This window comes from Triturus cristatus, chromosome 6 (genome assembly GCF_964204655.1).
Source record: "Triturus cristatus chromosome 6, aTriCri1.1, whole genome shotgun sequence".
NCBI classification, from domain to species: Eukaryota; Metazoa; Chordata; class Amphibia; order Caudata; family Salamandridae; genus Triturus; species Triturus cristatus.
In genome coordinates this window covers 1,482,975,005-1,482,992,659 of record NC_140589.1, presented here as the reverse complement: position 1 = coordinate 1,482,992,659, position 17,655 = coordinate 1,482,975,005, and the positions used below count along the sequence as shown (strand labels likewise).

Here is a 17,655-nt window from a genome sequence, read left to right as displayed (position 1 = left end):
CGACAACACCGAGGTAAAGCCCCATGAAGTGGTTCCTGGAAACTTTGTTTTCATACGAAACTTCGACAGGAGGAGCCCGTTGGAGCCTCGCTGGCAAACACCAAAGCTGGTACTTCTAACGACGAGGACAGCAGTGAAGGTCGAGGGTCGCAAGGGTTGGTTACACTCGAGCCATATCAAGAAATTTCATGGACTACCATCTGATTTGAACTCTCAGCCCTGCCCCCTTCCAGAGACTGATTCAAAACTCCCCCTGGTTGAAAAGACCGAATCTCAAAACTATAAACTGAAACTAAGGTCTAGCAAGTCAGACAATTCGATTGTTTAAGTCCTCTCCAAGGTGAATCGGTTGAATTAAGTCTTTGACATGTATCCTCTAGACCGAATTAGAGAGAGAAATAGACAGAAACAGCTCAAGAAACATGCATACTGTAAATCACTTCATAGTCACTGTATAGTGACATTGTTGATTATGTTTTTTCTAAGTCTTTTTATTATTGCTGCAAGTATACTGTTGCACATGTACTATCCTATTTCCAAGCGTGCTCATTCTGCTTACAATGTTACTGCCGAACATTCTTTTAGTGAATTACCGCCACATGAGTTGTCCTATAGATTTGCGCTGCGCAACAACACATTCATTAGTATGTTACATCATTCCCATCAGACCAGCAATGCTACAAATTGTTGGATATGTGGCCGACTTCCTTCCTATCAGAAGTATAAAGGAGTTCTGCCTCTCTTTCCGTACCCGTTCACACACAATGGTTCCTGTGGAGCATGGTTTAGTTTGATTAACTCTTTAGATTCAAACACTGTAGTTTACCAGAGCAACTGGGTATGGGGAAACCTGAACTTAGTTTTGCTTAAAGCCTGTTATTGTAACAAGGAGGGACTTCCCAAAAGAACAGGAACTGATCTAGAAAATGAAGTATATGGATTAGGTAATTTTACACTTAACCTCATGATTCTGAATGTTGAATCTGAAGCTGCACTAGTCTTGCCTGCTATGTCAGTATTTCCAGTCAAAGGTGAATTCTGTGTAAGAAAGAATGGTTCAGTACACCTGGGTCATAGTAAATGTACTACTGTGATCGAATTCAGTGAGAAAGGCAAGTCTACATTTAGAGCTTCCCGTCATTCCTACTTCATATGTGGTCATACCGCATATATACGCCTACCTCTAGATTGGGATGGTACCTGTTACATTGCATTCCTTCTGCCACCTGTTTTCCTAGCCCCTCCTGATTATCATAGAAATACCAATCTAGTACACCATAGACCCCAGAGAGATATCCCGATTGTTGACTACACTGAAACAGCATGGGAACAATATACAGACTTCAATAAAGGTTTCTTTCCTTACATAGGTGTTGTCTCAAATAGTAAACTGATACGTAGATTAACCAGAACCCTTGAAGCAGTAGTGAATGAAACTACCTCTGCCCTAGGCAACTTAACAGAGGAGCAGTCTGCGATGCGGATTGTTGTTCTCCAAAATCGTCTTGTCCTTGACGTCATCCTAGCCGATAGGGGCGGAGCTTGTAGGGTCATCGGATCAAGTTGCTGTGTTTTCATCCCAGAAAACGCGCCATCCGTATATAAAGCCATAACTCGTCTTCACAAGATTGCAAACCAGATACATCAGAATCCAGGCACTTGGACATGGTCCGGTTGGTTCTGGAGCGTGTTGTCAGCCTGGGGATGGAAAGTCCTATCCTTCCTAGGTATTGGCCTTCTCATAGTATTCAGTTGCTGCCTGTGTCTACAATGTGGACCAGCGATTTGCGGCCTGTGTGCCACATCGTGTATTCCACGTCCAAGTTTTCATTCAAGATCCCGGAAGAAGAAAGAAGAGCAAATGATGTTACATGAACAGATTGATGGATTCTTGAAGATCGATATTTCATGAAGGGTCCGTAGGGGACAAGGAGGGAATGAGGAAATATGAATTTTTATGGTCAATTGTGTCCCCTATCTAGACCCCAACGGCTCCATGTACATGCTACAAGTACATGTATGTTCCCTCCACTTCAAGCTATGAAGACGCAAATACAATTGTGTCCAACGTTAATATGTCCTCTTTCAGATCTGCCATGAATGGGTCAGATATTCCGTTCCTAAGTATGCCTTGCCACCGTCTTTATATGGTATACTTTTCACGTTTTCCAGCTCTGACAAGGTAGGCCCTGAATTCTGCCATCGAGCTTTTCCTGCTTCTGCCTCTGAATACTCCAGCCTGGACCTGCATCTGTATCCATGAACTTTGTCTTACTTCCTGCGCGGCTAACGGTGCCTAGCCCGGCCTGTTGCCTGCCAAAACTGTATTCAGCCTTCAAGTTATCTGCTCCGCTCCTCAAGAAATGCATTCCTGTCTAGTAGCTTAGGTAAACATCCCTCCAGCTGCAGAGCAAAGGGCCCGGCCTTACTGTCTCCGTGCAAGTAATTCATGACTTTCGTTACCATGGTAGGCCCATGCCCCCTCGCATCTCATGTAGACACTTAGACGCTTGTACATGCACTAGCAGTCAGTATAGAATAGACTCTGTCCGAAAGACCTTTCCTTCCAGATAATATAGTTCCTTAAACACAAGATATTAGATATGATTTGGGATTAGGTTGTCCTGACATCCCAGACTTTTGTCTCCTCATGTAGGGCTAAATGTCAAGTTCCCTTCACCCTCTAGTTGCACATCAATCACACGTCATGCGGCTGCGCGCGCATCTCTGCCATGTATTTTTGCTGACTTTGCAGGATTCTCTTATGGATCCACCCACTTGTGTCATCATCATAATGACGTTTCTAGTATACGCCTTTATGCACGCCTATTGTAACACCTTTTTCATTACGTATGTGTATTCTTATCTCTCTTCTCAACTGTAACGCCTTCTGCATATGTCTTTACTGTAATGCATTTTACTATAAATATTATAACCTGTCAATAATGTATTGCTGATCCCTTCCTGAACCTTCGTGGTGACGGAACTCGATTGCCTGGTTCGAACCATCATCATTCCTTTGTAAGGAATAAATTCCCTTTTATAACCTCAAATACCACGGATTCTGCCTCTTATTTTTACTGAGTTATTCTTACTGAATTTTACCGCATAAATTAAGTCTAGGTAATTTAAATTTACCACACCACTCACCCCTTTTGTCTGCTTCTCCTGGCACAGCCTACAGTGCCGTTCTCCTCTCCTCAGCCTTGTCAAACTCTGGACAAGCCAATGCCCCCTTCACCATATTAATGGTACCACTCCTTCAGCCAGTCTGCAGCCTCTACTGCCACCAACCTCCAAAGCACCTTGTGCGGTAGGATGATAGATTTAAAGGCATGGGATTTAACCTGTCCATTTCCCCTCACCATTAAGCATTCAAAACGATAGCCCCAGCTATTTTTCCATTTTTTCCTTCATCTCTACGTTTTTCTTCCTCTTATCTTGCTCATTCCCCCACAGCTTGTTTACAAAGTTCAATAAACAAGCTGCTTCCTGCTGAGCTCACTGGCGGCCATCTTTCCTCTATGGCCATCTCCTATTTAGTCATTTTTAGTAGCAACTATATTTAAATGTTGAGAGCACAGTATTGATATGGAAACAGAGCCTAAATAAGACTTAGCATAGCTGTCAAACCAATGTTTACAACTCAACAGCGCAAATCACTTCTGAATAATCACAACAGCTAACCAATAGCTTGGGTGGTAGGAGGTGAGGGCAGGGCAATGAAGTTTCAGAGTCCAGGCAATCAAAGATCTCAGGCCTCGTAATCTCTAAGGTTGTACATAAAATCTTTCCTCTGCCTCAACTGGAGTAAACCCATCTTTCACCTAATGACACATTTTCAGATTTAATGACTGGCCCACCAAAGCTTCCAGATCCCTCAGCTCTAGGTTCTTTTTAATTCCTAACAAAGTCCTACTGCTGACCAGGGTGGACAAAGCCTGGGAAACAGTAGAAGATGACTGACCTCCAGCATTACATTTTTCTTGTGGTACTGCATTTGCAGTGATTGATTATAACAATCTTTGTAGTACTTGATATTGGCAATCTGTTGCGTGTATGACATCTATCACTGCCCTCCAGTAGCTGCCTCCCCATGTTTGTCATCAGAGTGTATTTGGTATGTTCTTCACCGGCAGATGTGGGTCATTACCCTAATGAAAACTTAGCAAATCGCTCAAAAGATTTACTCAGTGGGTATCACACGCGTGTATTTCTCTGTGTTGGAATTGGGGTTGCCCATTCACAAAGGTAGCCTGGCTCGTGACAGGAAGGCACCCAAAGGCATTCTGTGTAAAGTAGCTGTGCAGTACACACATTCACCTAGGCAGAGTAACGCACGCAATGAAACTGACACCACTCCAATTGTGTTTAAGAACAAGACTCTTTATGTAGCGTTTTATAGCAGGGAGTAGGCTAGTATGAAATCATTTAGATAGAAGCATAACCTCGGCAATAAATTAGCATGAAATTACTAAAGACTAAGCGAAACATTGACTGTAAATTAGCATGAATTAATTAATGACTGAGCAAAACATTGACTGTAAATTAGCATGAATTAATTAATGACTGAGCAAAACATTGGCACGAATTTGCATGAATGAATTAATGACTGAGCAAAACATTGGCACGAATTTGCATGAATTAATTAATGACTGAGCAAAACATTGGCACGAATTTGCATGAATTAATTAACGTTTGTACCAACCCCCTCTCCCTCAACCCCCTCTGACAGAATTTCGATCCCTGATGATTCTATCCCGTGCCATGGGGGGTATGGTCCCCTTGTACTACTTTTAATGAGGGAGGGGGAGTTCCTTAATGGGGGCTGTGTGCTTGCCTTCTGGCTCTCCCCTAGATATTATGGGAAGGTCCCATGTCACAATGAGTCTCCTCAAGACAGTTCCGGGGCACAGTCACAGTCTCTCCCGGGGGAAGGGCGGGAGCGGGGCTGCCTCCCTTAGGTTAGACACTTCTCGGCAGGCCCCGCGCTCCGTGAGTTTCCGCTCCCTCCCCGGGGTCGTTACCTGCACACTTCGGCCCTCCGGGGCCCTTGCGTCGGTCTCAAGCTGTTTCACTCCCGCTGGAGCCGCGCAGCTCGCGGGGTGATGACGCGGGCGAAGAAGGCGGAATGTGGGCGGAGGAGGCTGGATGAGGGCGGGGGCGAGGCCTGTGACACGGCCGGCGCCCCCGTCACGTGAGGATGGTGAACTTCCTGGGATCGGTTGCGGCCTCTGGAGTCCCCGCGGAATGAACTCTCCTCAGCTGACGCGGCCGGCTCTCCTGTCAGCTGCAGCGTCCATGGCAACGGCGAAGAGTCTGAGGCAGCTTCACACCCGCGCTGACAGAACTTGGGCAGCGGCGGTGAGTGGGGGCTCGATTAGCGCGCCACAATCACAGCGCTTCTGTAACTCGGGCAGTGGCGATGACAGGGGGGGTCCCTTAGTGCTTCACAGCCACAGCGCTTCAATAACTCGGGCAGCGGCGATGACAGGGGGGGTCCCTTAGTGCTTCACAGCCACAGCGCTTCAGTCAGAGGACAGCGCTCCTCAGTTACAGGTGGCGGTCTCATGTGGCAGGGATGGTTCTTTGCCCTTCGCTCTCGTTGGTGGTTTCTTGTGGCCCTGTTGGCTTGTTGCCCTTTTCCCAGTTGAGGGATTGATTAAGGCAAATAGGGGGGGGGGGGTTGAGTTGGAGGCTGCTGTCAGTCAGGCCTCTCTGGATGGTCCCCTGGGGATTCCCTCACACTGGGCCAGGTCAGTGGGTTTGGTCAGGATTCCTCACGCAGCTTAAAGGGCAAGGCCTAGACCTAGTCACCCCTAGTGGTATAGGTGCCCCCTCCCCCTTCTGCCTAAAACTCCAGCTCAGGGTCCCCCCAGGTCAGTGGTACCTCATCAACTGGCTAGAAGTTTCCCGCCCTTTCTATTTATATTCCCAAGTCATGTGACCTCACTCTATTCTAGAAGGTTCCAGGGGCTTCTACATTCTAGGTATGGGCAGGGGGGTCAGGCTAGTGATGTCACAATACCTAAGGGTTCTAGGCAGCTCCTGGCAACTAGGGCGCTTCTTGAAAGACCGCTCCGCAGTAGCAGGGGTCTGTGGCAGCCATCTTAGTGGTAGAGAGCACCTGCACCTTAGCATTGACCAGCAATGGTAAGGTGCCCGAAGACCTAGAGCCAACCAAAAAGAGGGTGGAAAAATGAGGCAAGGGCGAAAAAAAACAGGGAAGATCACCCTAGGGCGGACAGGTCTAACACTCTGCAAATGATCCAACACTTTCAGTCTCGAATCAAGTTTCTATATATTGTTAATAGCACCGCTTTCATATGTATTCAGTTCATCAAGTGCCTCTTTTCCATCCTGCACCCTCCGTTCCAAGGCTTCAATCTTGGAGGTGGCATCAGACTGATCCCATTCAATCATTACCACTCGTGCTGCTATACCTTACATCTTGCCTTTTATTGTTTTCATCGCAGTCTCACTATGTGTGGGTTGACATGTATAGCATTAATAGACGGTAGGATAATTATTTCTTCATTGTTTGGGTCCACCTAATTTGGAGGGCAAATGTTAAATCCTTGAGGAGCTATGTTTGAAAGCTCTTGTTTTTTTCTTCCTCTCTGCCAATTCCTTGCCATTAATTGTGGGTCTGCATGTGCCAGGGAACAATACATCTAAAAAAAAACTAATATCCTAACCAGTAGATACCTCATTCAGGGCCTCATGTAGGTAGCCAAATACCGGTCGGTAACGGCCGATTTTCGATAATTATACCGTTACCGACCGGTATTTTGGCTTTTGGTATGTAGGGGGAGAATTTCTGTATTCGGAATTTACCGAATCGGTAAAATTACCGAATCGGTAAAATTACCGATTCGGTAATTTTACCGCTTCGGTAAATTCCGAATACAGAAATCAGATGTAGGGGGACTGTGTGGTGTGTGTGGGGATTCGTTATTTACCACCAACTAATAGTTGGTGGTAAATGACGAATATGTGTGTAAAGGCATTATTTTGCCCGTAGATGTGTGCAATGTGGCAGACACACATGCCCTCAGGGCATGTATGTGTGCCACATGTGCACACATGGCCGAATCAGGGGTGCAACAGGGTGTCAATGTGACACCCTGCCACCCTTGCATGTGCTCCCCCATTACCGAATCGGTATTTACCTATTCGGTAATGAGGCATACCTTCCCATCAATGGGAAGGTATGCCTCATTACCGATTCGGTAAATACCGATTCGGTAATTACCGAATTATTCCGAATCGGTAATATTTACCGACCAATTACCTACATAGCATTTACCACTTCATAAATACCGAATCGGTATGATTCGGTATTTATGAAGTGGTAAATGCAAGCCCACCTACATAAGGCCCTCAGTAGGGTTATTGCCAGGGCTGGACTGGAAACACAAAGGAAGCCTGGCAATTGTTTCGGACCAGCCCCTGGGGAAGCACTGCCTGGCCCTGGAACGCTGGAAACACGTGCTTGCTGCTTTTGTTACTGGGGTCCCCAGTAACAAAACTGACCCCCACTGCTGCAAAACCGGCCCCAACTTTTTCAGACTCCCAGGGAAACGCCCGATGCCAAGTACGGCCAGTCTGGCCCTGGCTATTGCACTGCCTCTCAGGGGCCTGCATTTACAAAAAGTGCAGGTGGAAATGCTGTCCCTATGCTAGCTGCTTTTCATCTGGCACTTCGCCAAGCCCTTTAGGTGCAGTCCCAGGTTTACCATGAAGTCAGCCATGATGCTAGTTTCAGTGAAGCAATTCTAGATTTTTTTCAAATGGCTTACTCCCTAGCCAAAGTCTGAGCTGATGCTTTTGGGCGGCCCAACTAATGATCGAGTCCAGAAAGACAACAGACCTGTCACTGTTGTTGGTAAAGGTCCTGGGACAAATTCCCTGCCACCCAGTTAAATATCCTCTCCACAGTTTCCCTAGCCATTTGTTCCTCTGGAAATGTTCACAATTACCGGATTGATTTTTAGAGAGAAGCCATAATGAATAACCTTTCTTACACAGTGTCTTCAGGTGGGACCTGCTGCTAAAGGGATATCATCTCTATTTCTTAAGCCTAAAACTAGTTTGCTGGATATATCTCTTACTGTACAGATTCGAAAACACCACATTCTGTACAACATCCAACTAGTGAAACATTAAGGAGAACGTTGAGTGGGTGCACAGATAATGTCCAAAGCAGAATTACAGCCAAAAGCAAGTTAGAATGGAAGAGTAATGTAAAGAAAGCCTTTCATATCCACTTTAAAAAACTTTTTTTCTGTATGAGGACAAGCACAAGCTGGTTCTTTAGAAGAAAAAAGGAGGATCAGGTAGATTACTAGCAAAATTCAAACATTCAAAACTAAAAGACTCAATATATTAAATCAAAATAGGAATTTATTAATGTTCAAAGAACTGAAATCTAAAATACGCTAACAGGAGTCGATGATAATAAAAATGTTCTGTAATAAAAGAAAATTGAAGAAAGGAAGCATTATTTAGTGATCAATGTAAAAAAGTCAGTAAGAGGTCTGTGTGTGACTTGAGGCTGATCGACTATGATCAATGGCCAGGTCCCATGTGACACAAACTGTGTCTCGGGCTGTTAGATAGGAAAGTGTCTGAATTTTGTTTAAGCTTTTTCATCCTGCCAGATGCAGGAATTTCTCTATGCCCAAAGGTGTAAGAAAGGAAATGGGTTCTGCAAATGAATCAGGGTAGTGCCTTTTCACATCACAGGACCTCAGGAACGCAAACAACTGGTACCCTTGCATGTCATAAGATCTTGATGTCTAGCAACATACCAGGAGCACAGTCATCAAAGTGATCTTCTCAAAGACCTTGTCATTTGCCACAGAATAAGTGAGAGGCCCCAATAATTCTTTCACAACTGGTTTGAGAAACCTATTCCTTCATCCTGCAGAACTCTAGCAGGTGGTAATCATGTGTAGTCCTCCGCGGGAATTTTCAGTTTTTTATGCAGAGTTGGGATCTCTTGGCAAACAACTTTCCAGTTGATTGTCATTTTTCTTACCATAACCCACATGGTTATAGGGAAACAGAAATAGGAGACTAGTGTTATATGTAAGACTAGTAGGGACTCATAGCCATCATACACTGTTTATCTCAGTTCAACAACTCTCTCTACCCTTGACTGTTTATATAGAGTGGGTAAACATGAAGTAAATAGTCTATTCCAGCTGGGACCTCCTGCATTGACCTAAACAAATGCTTTAGAAGGTGGGAGTAAGAGAGTGTTAATCAGGGTCCATAGAAATCTATTACTTTTAGGTTTCCTAATTGAGTTATTGTGAGAAAGTAGAAGAAAAGAAAAAGGGTTTGCTCATTGTTTCTGATCCCTTCTATTGTATCCCATAGCTTCAGGGTGATGGGCAGGAGTTCTAATGCCAGGAAATATTTGAGATGCGAAAGCGGATCGTCTAATGTGAGTACCTCTTTTCAACGCAGATTAGCTTACATGTGATCCCATTAATGGCAATGACTTAGGATGAGCATTGCTAGAGGGCTTGAGGAGCATCCCATAAAGAATCTACATGGTTGTATTTGTGCAATATTTTAAAATGATAACTCCATTTTACACTACCAAAGGTCTTTTGAGCATTCAAGCTGAGTAGTAAATCTGGTAATGATGAGATTTAGGGAGTTGAATGAAATCACTTGGTTGTCATATGTTGTGATGGGCATACATGCCCTGGATAAAACTAGACTGATTTACATCAAACAGTTTGGTACCCAGACATTTTAATATTTGTACATATATATAAATTAAGATTTTATAGTCAGAGTTCATCAGTGAGACTGTTTACTATTTTTCCCATTGTTTGAGTCTTTTCTTTTTGTAACACAATTACTTAAATGTTTGGAAAGTATTTTTTGATTTTTGTATTAAACACACTACATAACAGTTGAGAAAATTTAATTTGCAGGGGTTTGGTTTAATTGATGAATCTATCCATTTCAGGTGCTTTCATCAGGATTGATTAAATTTTTCCCTCAAGTTCTTTTATCTTTAGATTATGAGGCTCATTTTCTAAGTCAGTTAGACATTGTTAGGCAGTTTTATAAGACTAATGGCTCTTTCTTTATAGAGGTTGATTGACAGCTGAAAAGTGTTAAGTAAAACATGTCACTTGTGTCTTTCTAAATTAGTGTTTCATCTTCAGTTTTGAGTTAGTGGGCCAATGTATGATTAGAACATTGTTTAAAGTTGTGCCTACAAGCCAAACTCCTCTTTGACCATCTTCTCGGTATTTTAGCTTAACTAGAAAACGAGATAGCGCTTCTTCTTTGGAGTAAATTCTGTTTATGTTATATTTGAGTTTTTCTAGTTATACTCACGAACCTGGTTTGGGCTGGCAATGGAGGGCATAATTAATATTAAAGTGCCTATGTAAGTGTAAAGAGATATTTAATCTTTTTTGTGGGGTGTATATGCCTTAGTTTTACACCTGACATATAGCTGAACACTGTTCGAGAATAACTTCACATCTTAGACAGATTTGGACTGATAAATGTTGGATTGGAGATTACCCAAAACGTTATGGCTTGCAAAACAAAGCTATGAGTTTCAGTTGGTATTTTTGGGATATTTTCTGGCGAGGAAAGAGTAATATACACTAGGGTATGATCTGAAAAACAAAAGCCAATTAATACTGAGGATAGGGATGCCTGTAGGAAGGAGTGAATGTGTTTTATGGAGTGTTGAACTGTGAGTATAGTCTGTAGAGGTTGGGTGGAGGAGGCATCATATGTGTAGCTCTAGTACATGCATTAAGGAACGTAGTGCAGCACTCTCATCACTTGTTTTAGTATAGTATTTTCTATCCATAATGTAATCATAGGCGATGCTTGAACATCCTCCTGTAATTTTATCATCATGAATTGTTATGGTCAATGCAGTGTAAAAATGATTTAGGATTGTTCCCATTCATGTTTAGAAAGAACATTTGACAATGGTGACGTTTTTAGTTCAAATTAACAATGGGAGAATGAACCTGCTTCTTCTCAATTTTTTTTCATATAGAGCTTTGTAGAGTTCGAAAACAATTATGGCTTTTGGCACCAACTCACCATCTACAGGGTTTTAGTGGTGTAGACTTGGTGAGGTGGGTTTCTTTGATGAATGACGTGTGAGTATTCCTATTTTTGTATAATTCAATTATTTTTCTTGTAGTAGGATTATTAATGCTATTGATATACTTGCTTCTGAGGCATAATTTGGATCCAAATCTGAACACGGTCATAAAAGTAATGAAATGATAGAATCATAATAGATATGTGTAACACCCCCTAAAAGATCTGCAAAGGGAAATCTCCTGCAGGGCACATACATTAGGGTACAAAACATATACAATAAAGAGATACTAACACTGAATAATTAAATGCTACACATAATCAAAAAAGAGAAATACATGAAACAAAATTAATTTAAAAAGGAGAACTATAAGGATGAGGAAGAGTGATAGTAATGCTAGAGCGCATTAAGAGAAGTGAAGAGATACAAGAGGTTAGTAAGAAAATGGATTAAATGCAGAGGACAAGAAAAGGGCAAATCATAGTGGAAAGAGGATAAAACTAATTAATGTTGTCAAAAACGAACAATAAGCAGATGGAGGCATAGATATGGAGGATACCTATGCAAATCTGTCGGGAATTGTTTTGCTAGACTACATTATACATACATAAGGCTTGCCACAGACATTGACAGATGACGTTGAAAGGGTGTGTCCTTAACACTAGAAAATAGCACTGCCAAAATCTGTACTCTGCCCAGATTTATATATGGACTAACTAAACCACCAACGTCTATCTGGAATAAAGCATACTAAAATTACACCTAAATGAAAATGTTTGTAGTCATTTCTTTAGGGGGAAAAATTGCAAACCCAGAAAATCACAACTAAAACTAGAAATGAAGAGAGATTTGGGGAGCACTACCTTCTCTGACCACACATTTCTTTTACTGCATCAGTTTCATTCACCAAACCAACAAACATTAGGCCACACCAACTATGTCAATGGACCTTATGGATCCATATTGATGAATCGTTTCCCAAATACATGTTTAATAATATAGCTCTAAATTAAATTCAACCTAACCTCTATAAGATACAATAAGAACTTCAAAAAGATTGTTTAAACGAATAGCTGAAAAGGAAAAAACTATATATACAAGCATGAATGTGCCTATACATGAGACAAACCATTCATCGCCATTTGGAAGAAAGAAATTCATTGGAAAAACTGGATTTACCATGGTATAGTTAATTTTAGTCCATTGATTCAAAACTATCCCAAATGTCCTCCAAAGAGCTGAGCAATTCCTACAACTTACCACCTGAAGAACTCTGGAAATATTTAAGCTGAAATACGTTCTCTCAAAAAAGTTGCCAGATTTATGTTTTCATGCTTTGGCTACCACTGTGCTGTTTTCAAGGTCCTACTTTCCCCTGACTGGAATGCAAACAAAGCCTCCTATGTTTAACAACGTCAGCAATCTTATGAGTCAAATTGCGGGAACAGACTGCACAGTAAGACTGCAATATGACTCACACGCTAGCCCTAAACATCCCCTTATTCATCAAAAAGACATTCTTGGCACCTTCTGAGCTTTACTCAACCGTCAAAGGCTTAACCTCAAAAGCAATAAATCTGTATTAGATGCAATTTGCCAGAAAAATGTTAAAGTGTAGAACTAATCAGAGATAGTAACTTTACTACCTCCATCATTACCAATGATCTACCTGATCTTGGGATCTTAGACTCTGACACCAAGCTCTGGATTGCAAAAATTCACACATCACTAAAAAGATCAACATATGTAACTGGAAAGATAAATAAAACAAAGCTATTGAAAATAGTTGGTTCTAAGCTGTTGTAACTCTTTCGGTTTTCCATGCACACTGCACTTATTTTATCTGGCCTTATGACAGCTAGTCATTTTTGTAACCAGGCTAAGTACTGTCATCCCAAGAAAACATCTTGTGTTATTCTTCTGTACGTTGTTAGAAGAAATATGATGTGAAATGTACTCATCAATTTGTTGACATTATACTTCTCTGAAAAATAAAAATCATTTTAAAAATTGTTACCAGCAGGACATTAGTATAATAGGATAACTTGTGTCCTCACTTTACCAAACTTATGGGAACCCCGTATGCATATCAGTAAAGGCTGATATTTCTGGCACCCTATGCCCCATGCATGACAAAAGTCAGAAGTTGATGTAGATAAATAAAAATCAAACATTTGTTTTGCTTCTTGGTAAATAAATTAAAAACATTTAATATACATCTTCATGTTATTTAGGGCCTGGTTTAAATGTTGGTGGAGATGGAACTCTTTTGCAACAGCAACAGAGTTCCCTCCCCACCAACATTATTGTCCGCCCACCCAATTTTGATTCAAGTGGACCATAGTTTGACGAAGGTGAAGACTACTCCTCTGCTGTGGTCAAACTTCTCTAACAGATAGACAGAGTAAGGGCAGTCAGAGATTTGGCAGCGGCACGCACTCTTTTTGCCCTACCAAAGCATTGCCATACCTCCAACCTTCTTCATCGTCTTCATTGGCTGCCAATCAGAGAGTCCACTTTAAAACTCTATGCATCTTACATAAGATCTTACACGGCCTGGGTCCTGAAAATCCTGCAGGGACTATGTTCCCCAAATGTTCCATCGCGAGCACTGCGTTCCGCTGACCACCATCTGCTTTGCATTCCACGGGTGCGCCGGTGCAGAGCAGGGGGTCGCTCCTTCAAAGCCCAGGCCCCTGCGCTATGGAATGTTATTCCACTGGCTGCCCACAGTACTGAAGATCATTGGGCATTCAGGAAACTGATCAAAACTTGGCTTTTTTCCTCTATCTTTCAGATCTCCTCTGGTCACATGTCCGCTAGCGCTGAGACGCCCTGTTGCTGGGACAGCCATGCGCTTTATAAATCACTTTAACATAACATAACATATATCCACCCACCTAATTTAAATGGGTGAACATATAGTCATTTTTCAATTCCCGTCACAGCCAGGAAAAACCTGGCTGTAAGTGGTATTGAAAAATGCACAATGCCCCCCTCGCCTTGGGAGAAACTCTCCAGGCGAGGGAGGCACTTTTTTTTATTTTCAAAACGAAAATCCCGCTTTGTGGTTTTCTTTCCAAAAATAAAAAGAAATTGTATAGTTACCGTATTGCTCCATCATGTTTGACGGAGACGTCTGACAAAGTTACAATGCACTGGTAAAAAGCTCCTTGATGGTGGTGCCTGTTAGGTGGTCTGCACCTCCGTCAGGGCAACAGAGTAATTTACCCCAGGCCGACTGTCAAAATTTTAATCAGGCCATTAGGTGTTTTGATTGTCAATTTTTCAACAAGTGACAACATTAAATTAATAGCAAGACTATAGACCCTTACTACTGAATCATTGTACGCTGCCATAATGTACAACATTGTATGTTTTCTGCATAAATCATTTTTAATTAACTATGTAGATTTTGTGTTTGTGTGTATTAAGTATAAAAATACTCCACTTACACTGTGTGCTCCTTGAATTGTCCGCACAAGGTTTAGCCCTTTCCAGACATATATGTCTCCGTTTAAAGCACCGGAATATGTAACATCTTCTTTTGCACATGCTAAGCAAAGGATTGTTTGAAGATCCCCGGTTTTGCCAAATATTCCTCTTTTGGCAGTTAGTGCATTTCCACACAGTGTCCAAAACTGAAACCGACAAAAAATATACATTAGAGCAACTATTACTTAAACAGTAATCATTAGCGCCAGATTGGTCATTTATTCTGTCGGGCATTTCCACGGGGTGCAGCCGGTGGAGGCTGTTTTTTGCAGGCATTTGTCATTTTCTCCAGCTCCCCGGGGTTAATTGCGGAGGGGGTGTAGAAGAAAAAGAGCAAAAGGGAGAAAGAAAGAGGGAGAGGGGAGAAAAAGGCAGAGAAGCAAATGTGAGAGAGAAAGGGGGAAGAGAGTGGGAGAGGTGGAAGACAGTGGGAGAGGGAAAGGAGAGAGTGAGCGTTAGAGGGGCGGAAGGTAACAGTCCAGGGATGTCGATCGAATCTATGTCAGCCTGCCTCTCCCCTTCATAATCCAGTGCTTGAATCAACCACTATCAACCTATGCAATCAGAGAGGATTAGCCTGAAGGACACGGGTCTAGAATACAGCACAGTGGGCTCCACTCACAAAGCTTTTTTCAAGGATTAGTTCAACTTTGTCCTGGAATGTCCTCATCTAAGTCACACATACTTATCCTTGGGCTAAGACAAGCCCGCTCACAGAAAAATCTATGTATTTTTTTATTTATTTATTTGGGTATATGATCAATAAAAACCATTACACAATCGTACATTCCTTACATTTCATAATAGATTAATCTATACATAAATACCTATCAGATCTTTAAACGGTCCTATATACTTGAATTTTAAAAGTTTGCATTTGTACAGTTCTTATGAGACTGTGGCTCGATTAATTCTTCTTTGAAGTTCGCTACTAGGAGAGTTGCCGTTTCCCTTTGTTCTTAATATAGTAACCTTATTTCAAGTGCAAGCACTTTGTGCGAATTAGCCATTACCTAATATTGTTCCAATTTGGTTTAAATTTGTTAACCTTTAACAATAAAATTTTACGATTCAATATTAAAATATGACTAAATGTAAATGACAAGTAGGAGTCATGCTTTAAAATATGAAGTGTTATCATACTAAGATACATTTCAGTTAATTTATCTGCCTTCTTGTTGTACCAGGGTTTATGGTGCGATGGCTTTGTTCTTTTTTCAGTGCCCATTCCGATACTTGGTTTCGATTAACTGATCTTCAGTTGTATTGCCCCGATAATTAGTTGTTCTTCCTTTGTGTGTTACATAGACCCTGGGTTAAAGTGCTGATGCTTTGTGCAAATTAATCGTTTTACTTTATTCATGAAATGATCTAATGGTTGTGCTTACCATTAGTACTTCTTTGTTAAGGTGCAGGTGTCTTATGTTGATTGTTATATTGCTTTTATGTTTAATATTGCAAATTGTGCGCCCTGACATATAAGCGGTATAGAGGAACCACCCAGCCAAAAGGTTACCACTTGCCTGCATGTACGTATTTTTAGCTCTCTAAAAATTCCTTTCCGCATTTGTTTCTTTTCTTTCAAGTACCTCAGGCAAACGCAAAAATTGTGTGCAAGATTTTCTTCCTAATAATTGCATAGGCGACATTCTTTATTCGATGTCTGATTCTTCCAGGATGGCCTTAGATCTTTTGTTTCCCATTTTCCAAAGCGGTACTGCATAAACTGATGTGTTATTTTTAATGAAAAGTGTGGTGTACGATATTCCTGGGGCTGTAGTTTTTTATAGGAATTAATCACTGTCCAGGCATGTCGTCTGAGTGCAAGGTTGGTCTTGTCTGTTAAGCATGAGAGATACTTGTTTGTGGCTTTTATTACCTTATAAAAGGCCTGTTTCCCAATACTTGCACTCCAGGCTTCTTTTATTCCCGAATTCCACAATAACCTGTTTTAGATGTAGCCCTCAGGAATCTTTTTTCTTTTTCTTTATTTGCTCCTCTATTTCCTGCCAGCACTTATAGGTGATTGCCCCTCTTTCCGACGTGGATAGTCTCCAACATAAAAATCTATGTAAACTGGGCCTGGTATATCTCAGACAAGCATTTGCCTCTCACCTGTGAGAAAGGGACTTAATATCCAGGATCAGAGTGTGATGGAAAGCATGGCAATTCGTAGAGAAAGTCTGATTGTTTCACGGTGGGTTAAGTTGCTATCCTCCATGTGACTCGTGTTCTTTCTTCTATCCCCAGAACTCTTGTCCATACAGGGGACATTAGTCTCTGTGCCTTGCCTGAGAAGATGAAACGTGTTTCACGGGGGAACACTCTCTGATGACTCACTCCGTGCTGTGGACGTCACTACAGTTCCGTCTTCGAGCCACATGCTAACATTTCTTTGTCAAATAGAGTAACGAAGGGGCTGGGGGAACTCAAACTAGGAATTTCAGTGGATGCACCATTAGCATTTGGTATTGCATTGTGTTTTTCTGTCCCAGAACCCCTGACATTAACCACTGAGTTACGTAATGGTTCTTGAATCACTGTGAAGCAGCATGACTCACTGTTAACAGAAACAATCCATCTACAACCACCTTTCATGCTTAGCTTCACTTGAACAAAGCTTGGCAAACAATTCTGTTCATAGATATGGTACAAGTATCAGCATTTATGGAGAGCAGGAGAAGGTGATGGATGATTCCAATCAATATATTTCGAAAAGACAAATGAGAAAAGGAATTCTAAAGAACGTTCTAGACTCACAGACCTTGGTGCAGCCACGCCACGCAGTGGTTACAAATACTTGTCCAAATGTCAGACCATGGGAGTTAATAAATTAAAATGCCAGTGGTAGGGGAAGTGACATCACATACCCTTTGTCTACCCACGATACCTCAGGGTTGACTCCATGTCCCACATTACCCTTTAACAGCCTCTTCCTAGCTGTTGAAGAGACTGAGGTGAAGAGTCACGGGAGGTAGCTACACCACGCAAACATGGCTTCTAGAGTCCTTTTTACTGTCTGCCCCTGTCCTTCCCTTCAGGAACCAGACACTAGG

At 41.9% G+C, this 17,655-nt stretch overlaps 1 protein-coding gene across 1 annotated transcript in view; it reads right to left on the bottom strand.

The window, feature by feature from the left end:
* EML6 (EMAP like 6) overlaps window positions 1-17,655 on the bottom strand; it is an 884,002-nt gene that overhangs the window by 603,338 nt on the left and 263,009 nt on the right. The window contains exon 5 of the mRNA XM_085612599.1: window positions 14,560-14,745. Coding sequence (XP_085468725.1) covers window positions 14,560-14,745 — 186 coding nt within the window. The remainder of the gene's footprint in view (window positions 1-14,559; window positions 14,746-17,655) is intronic.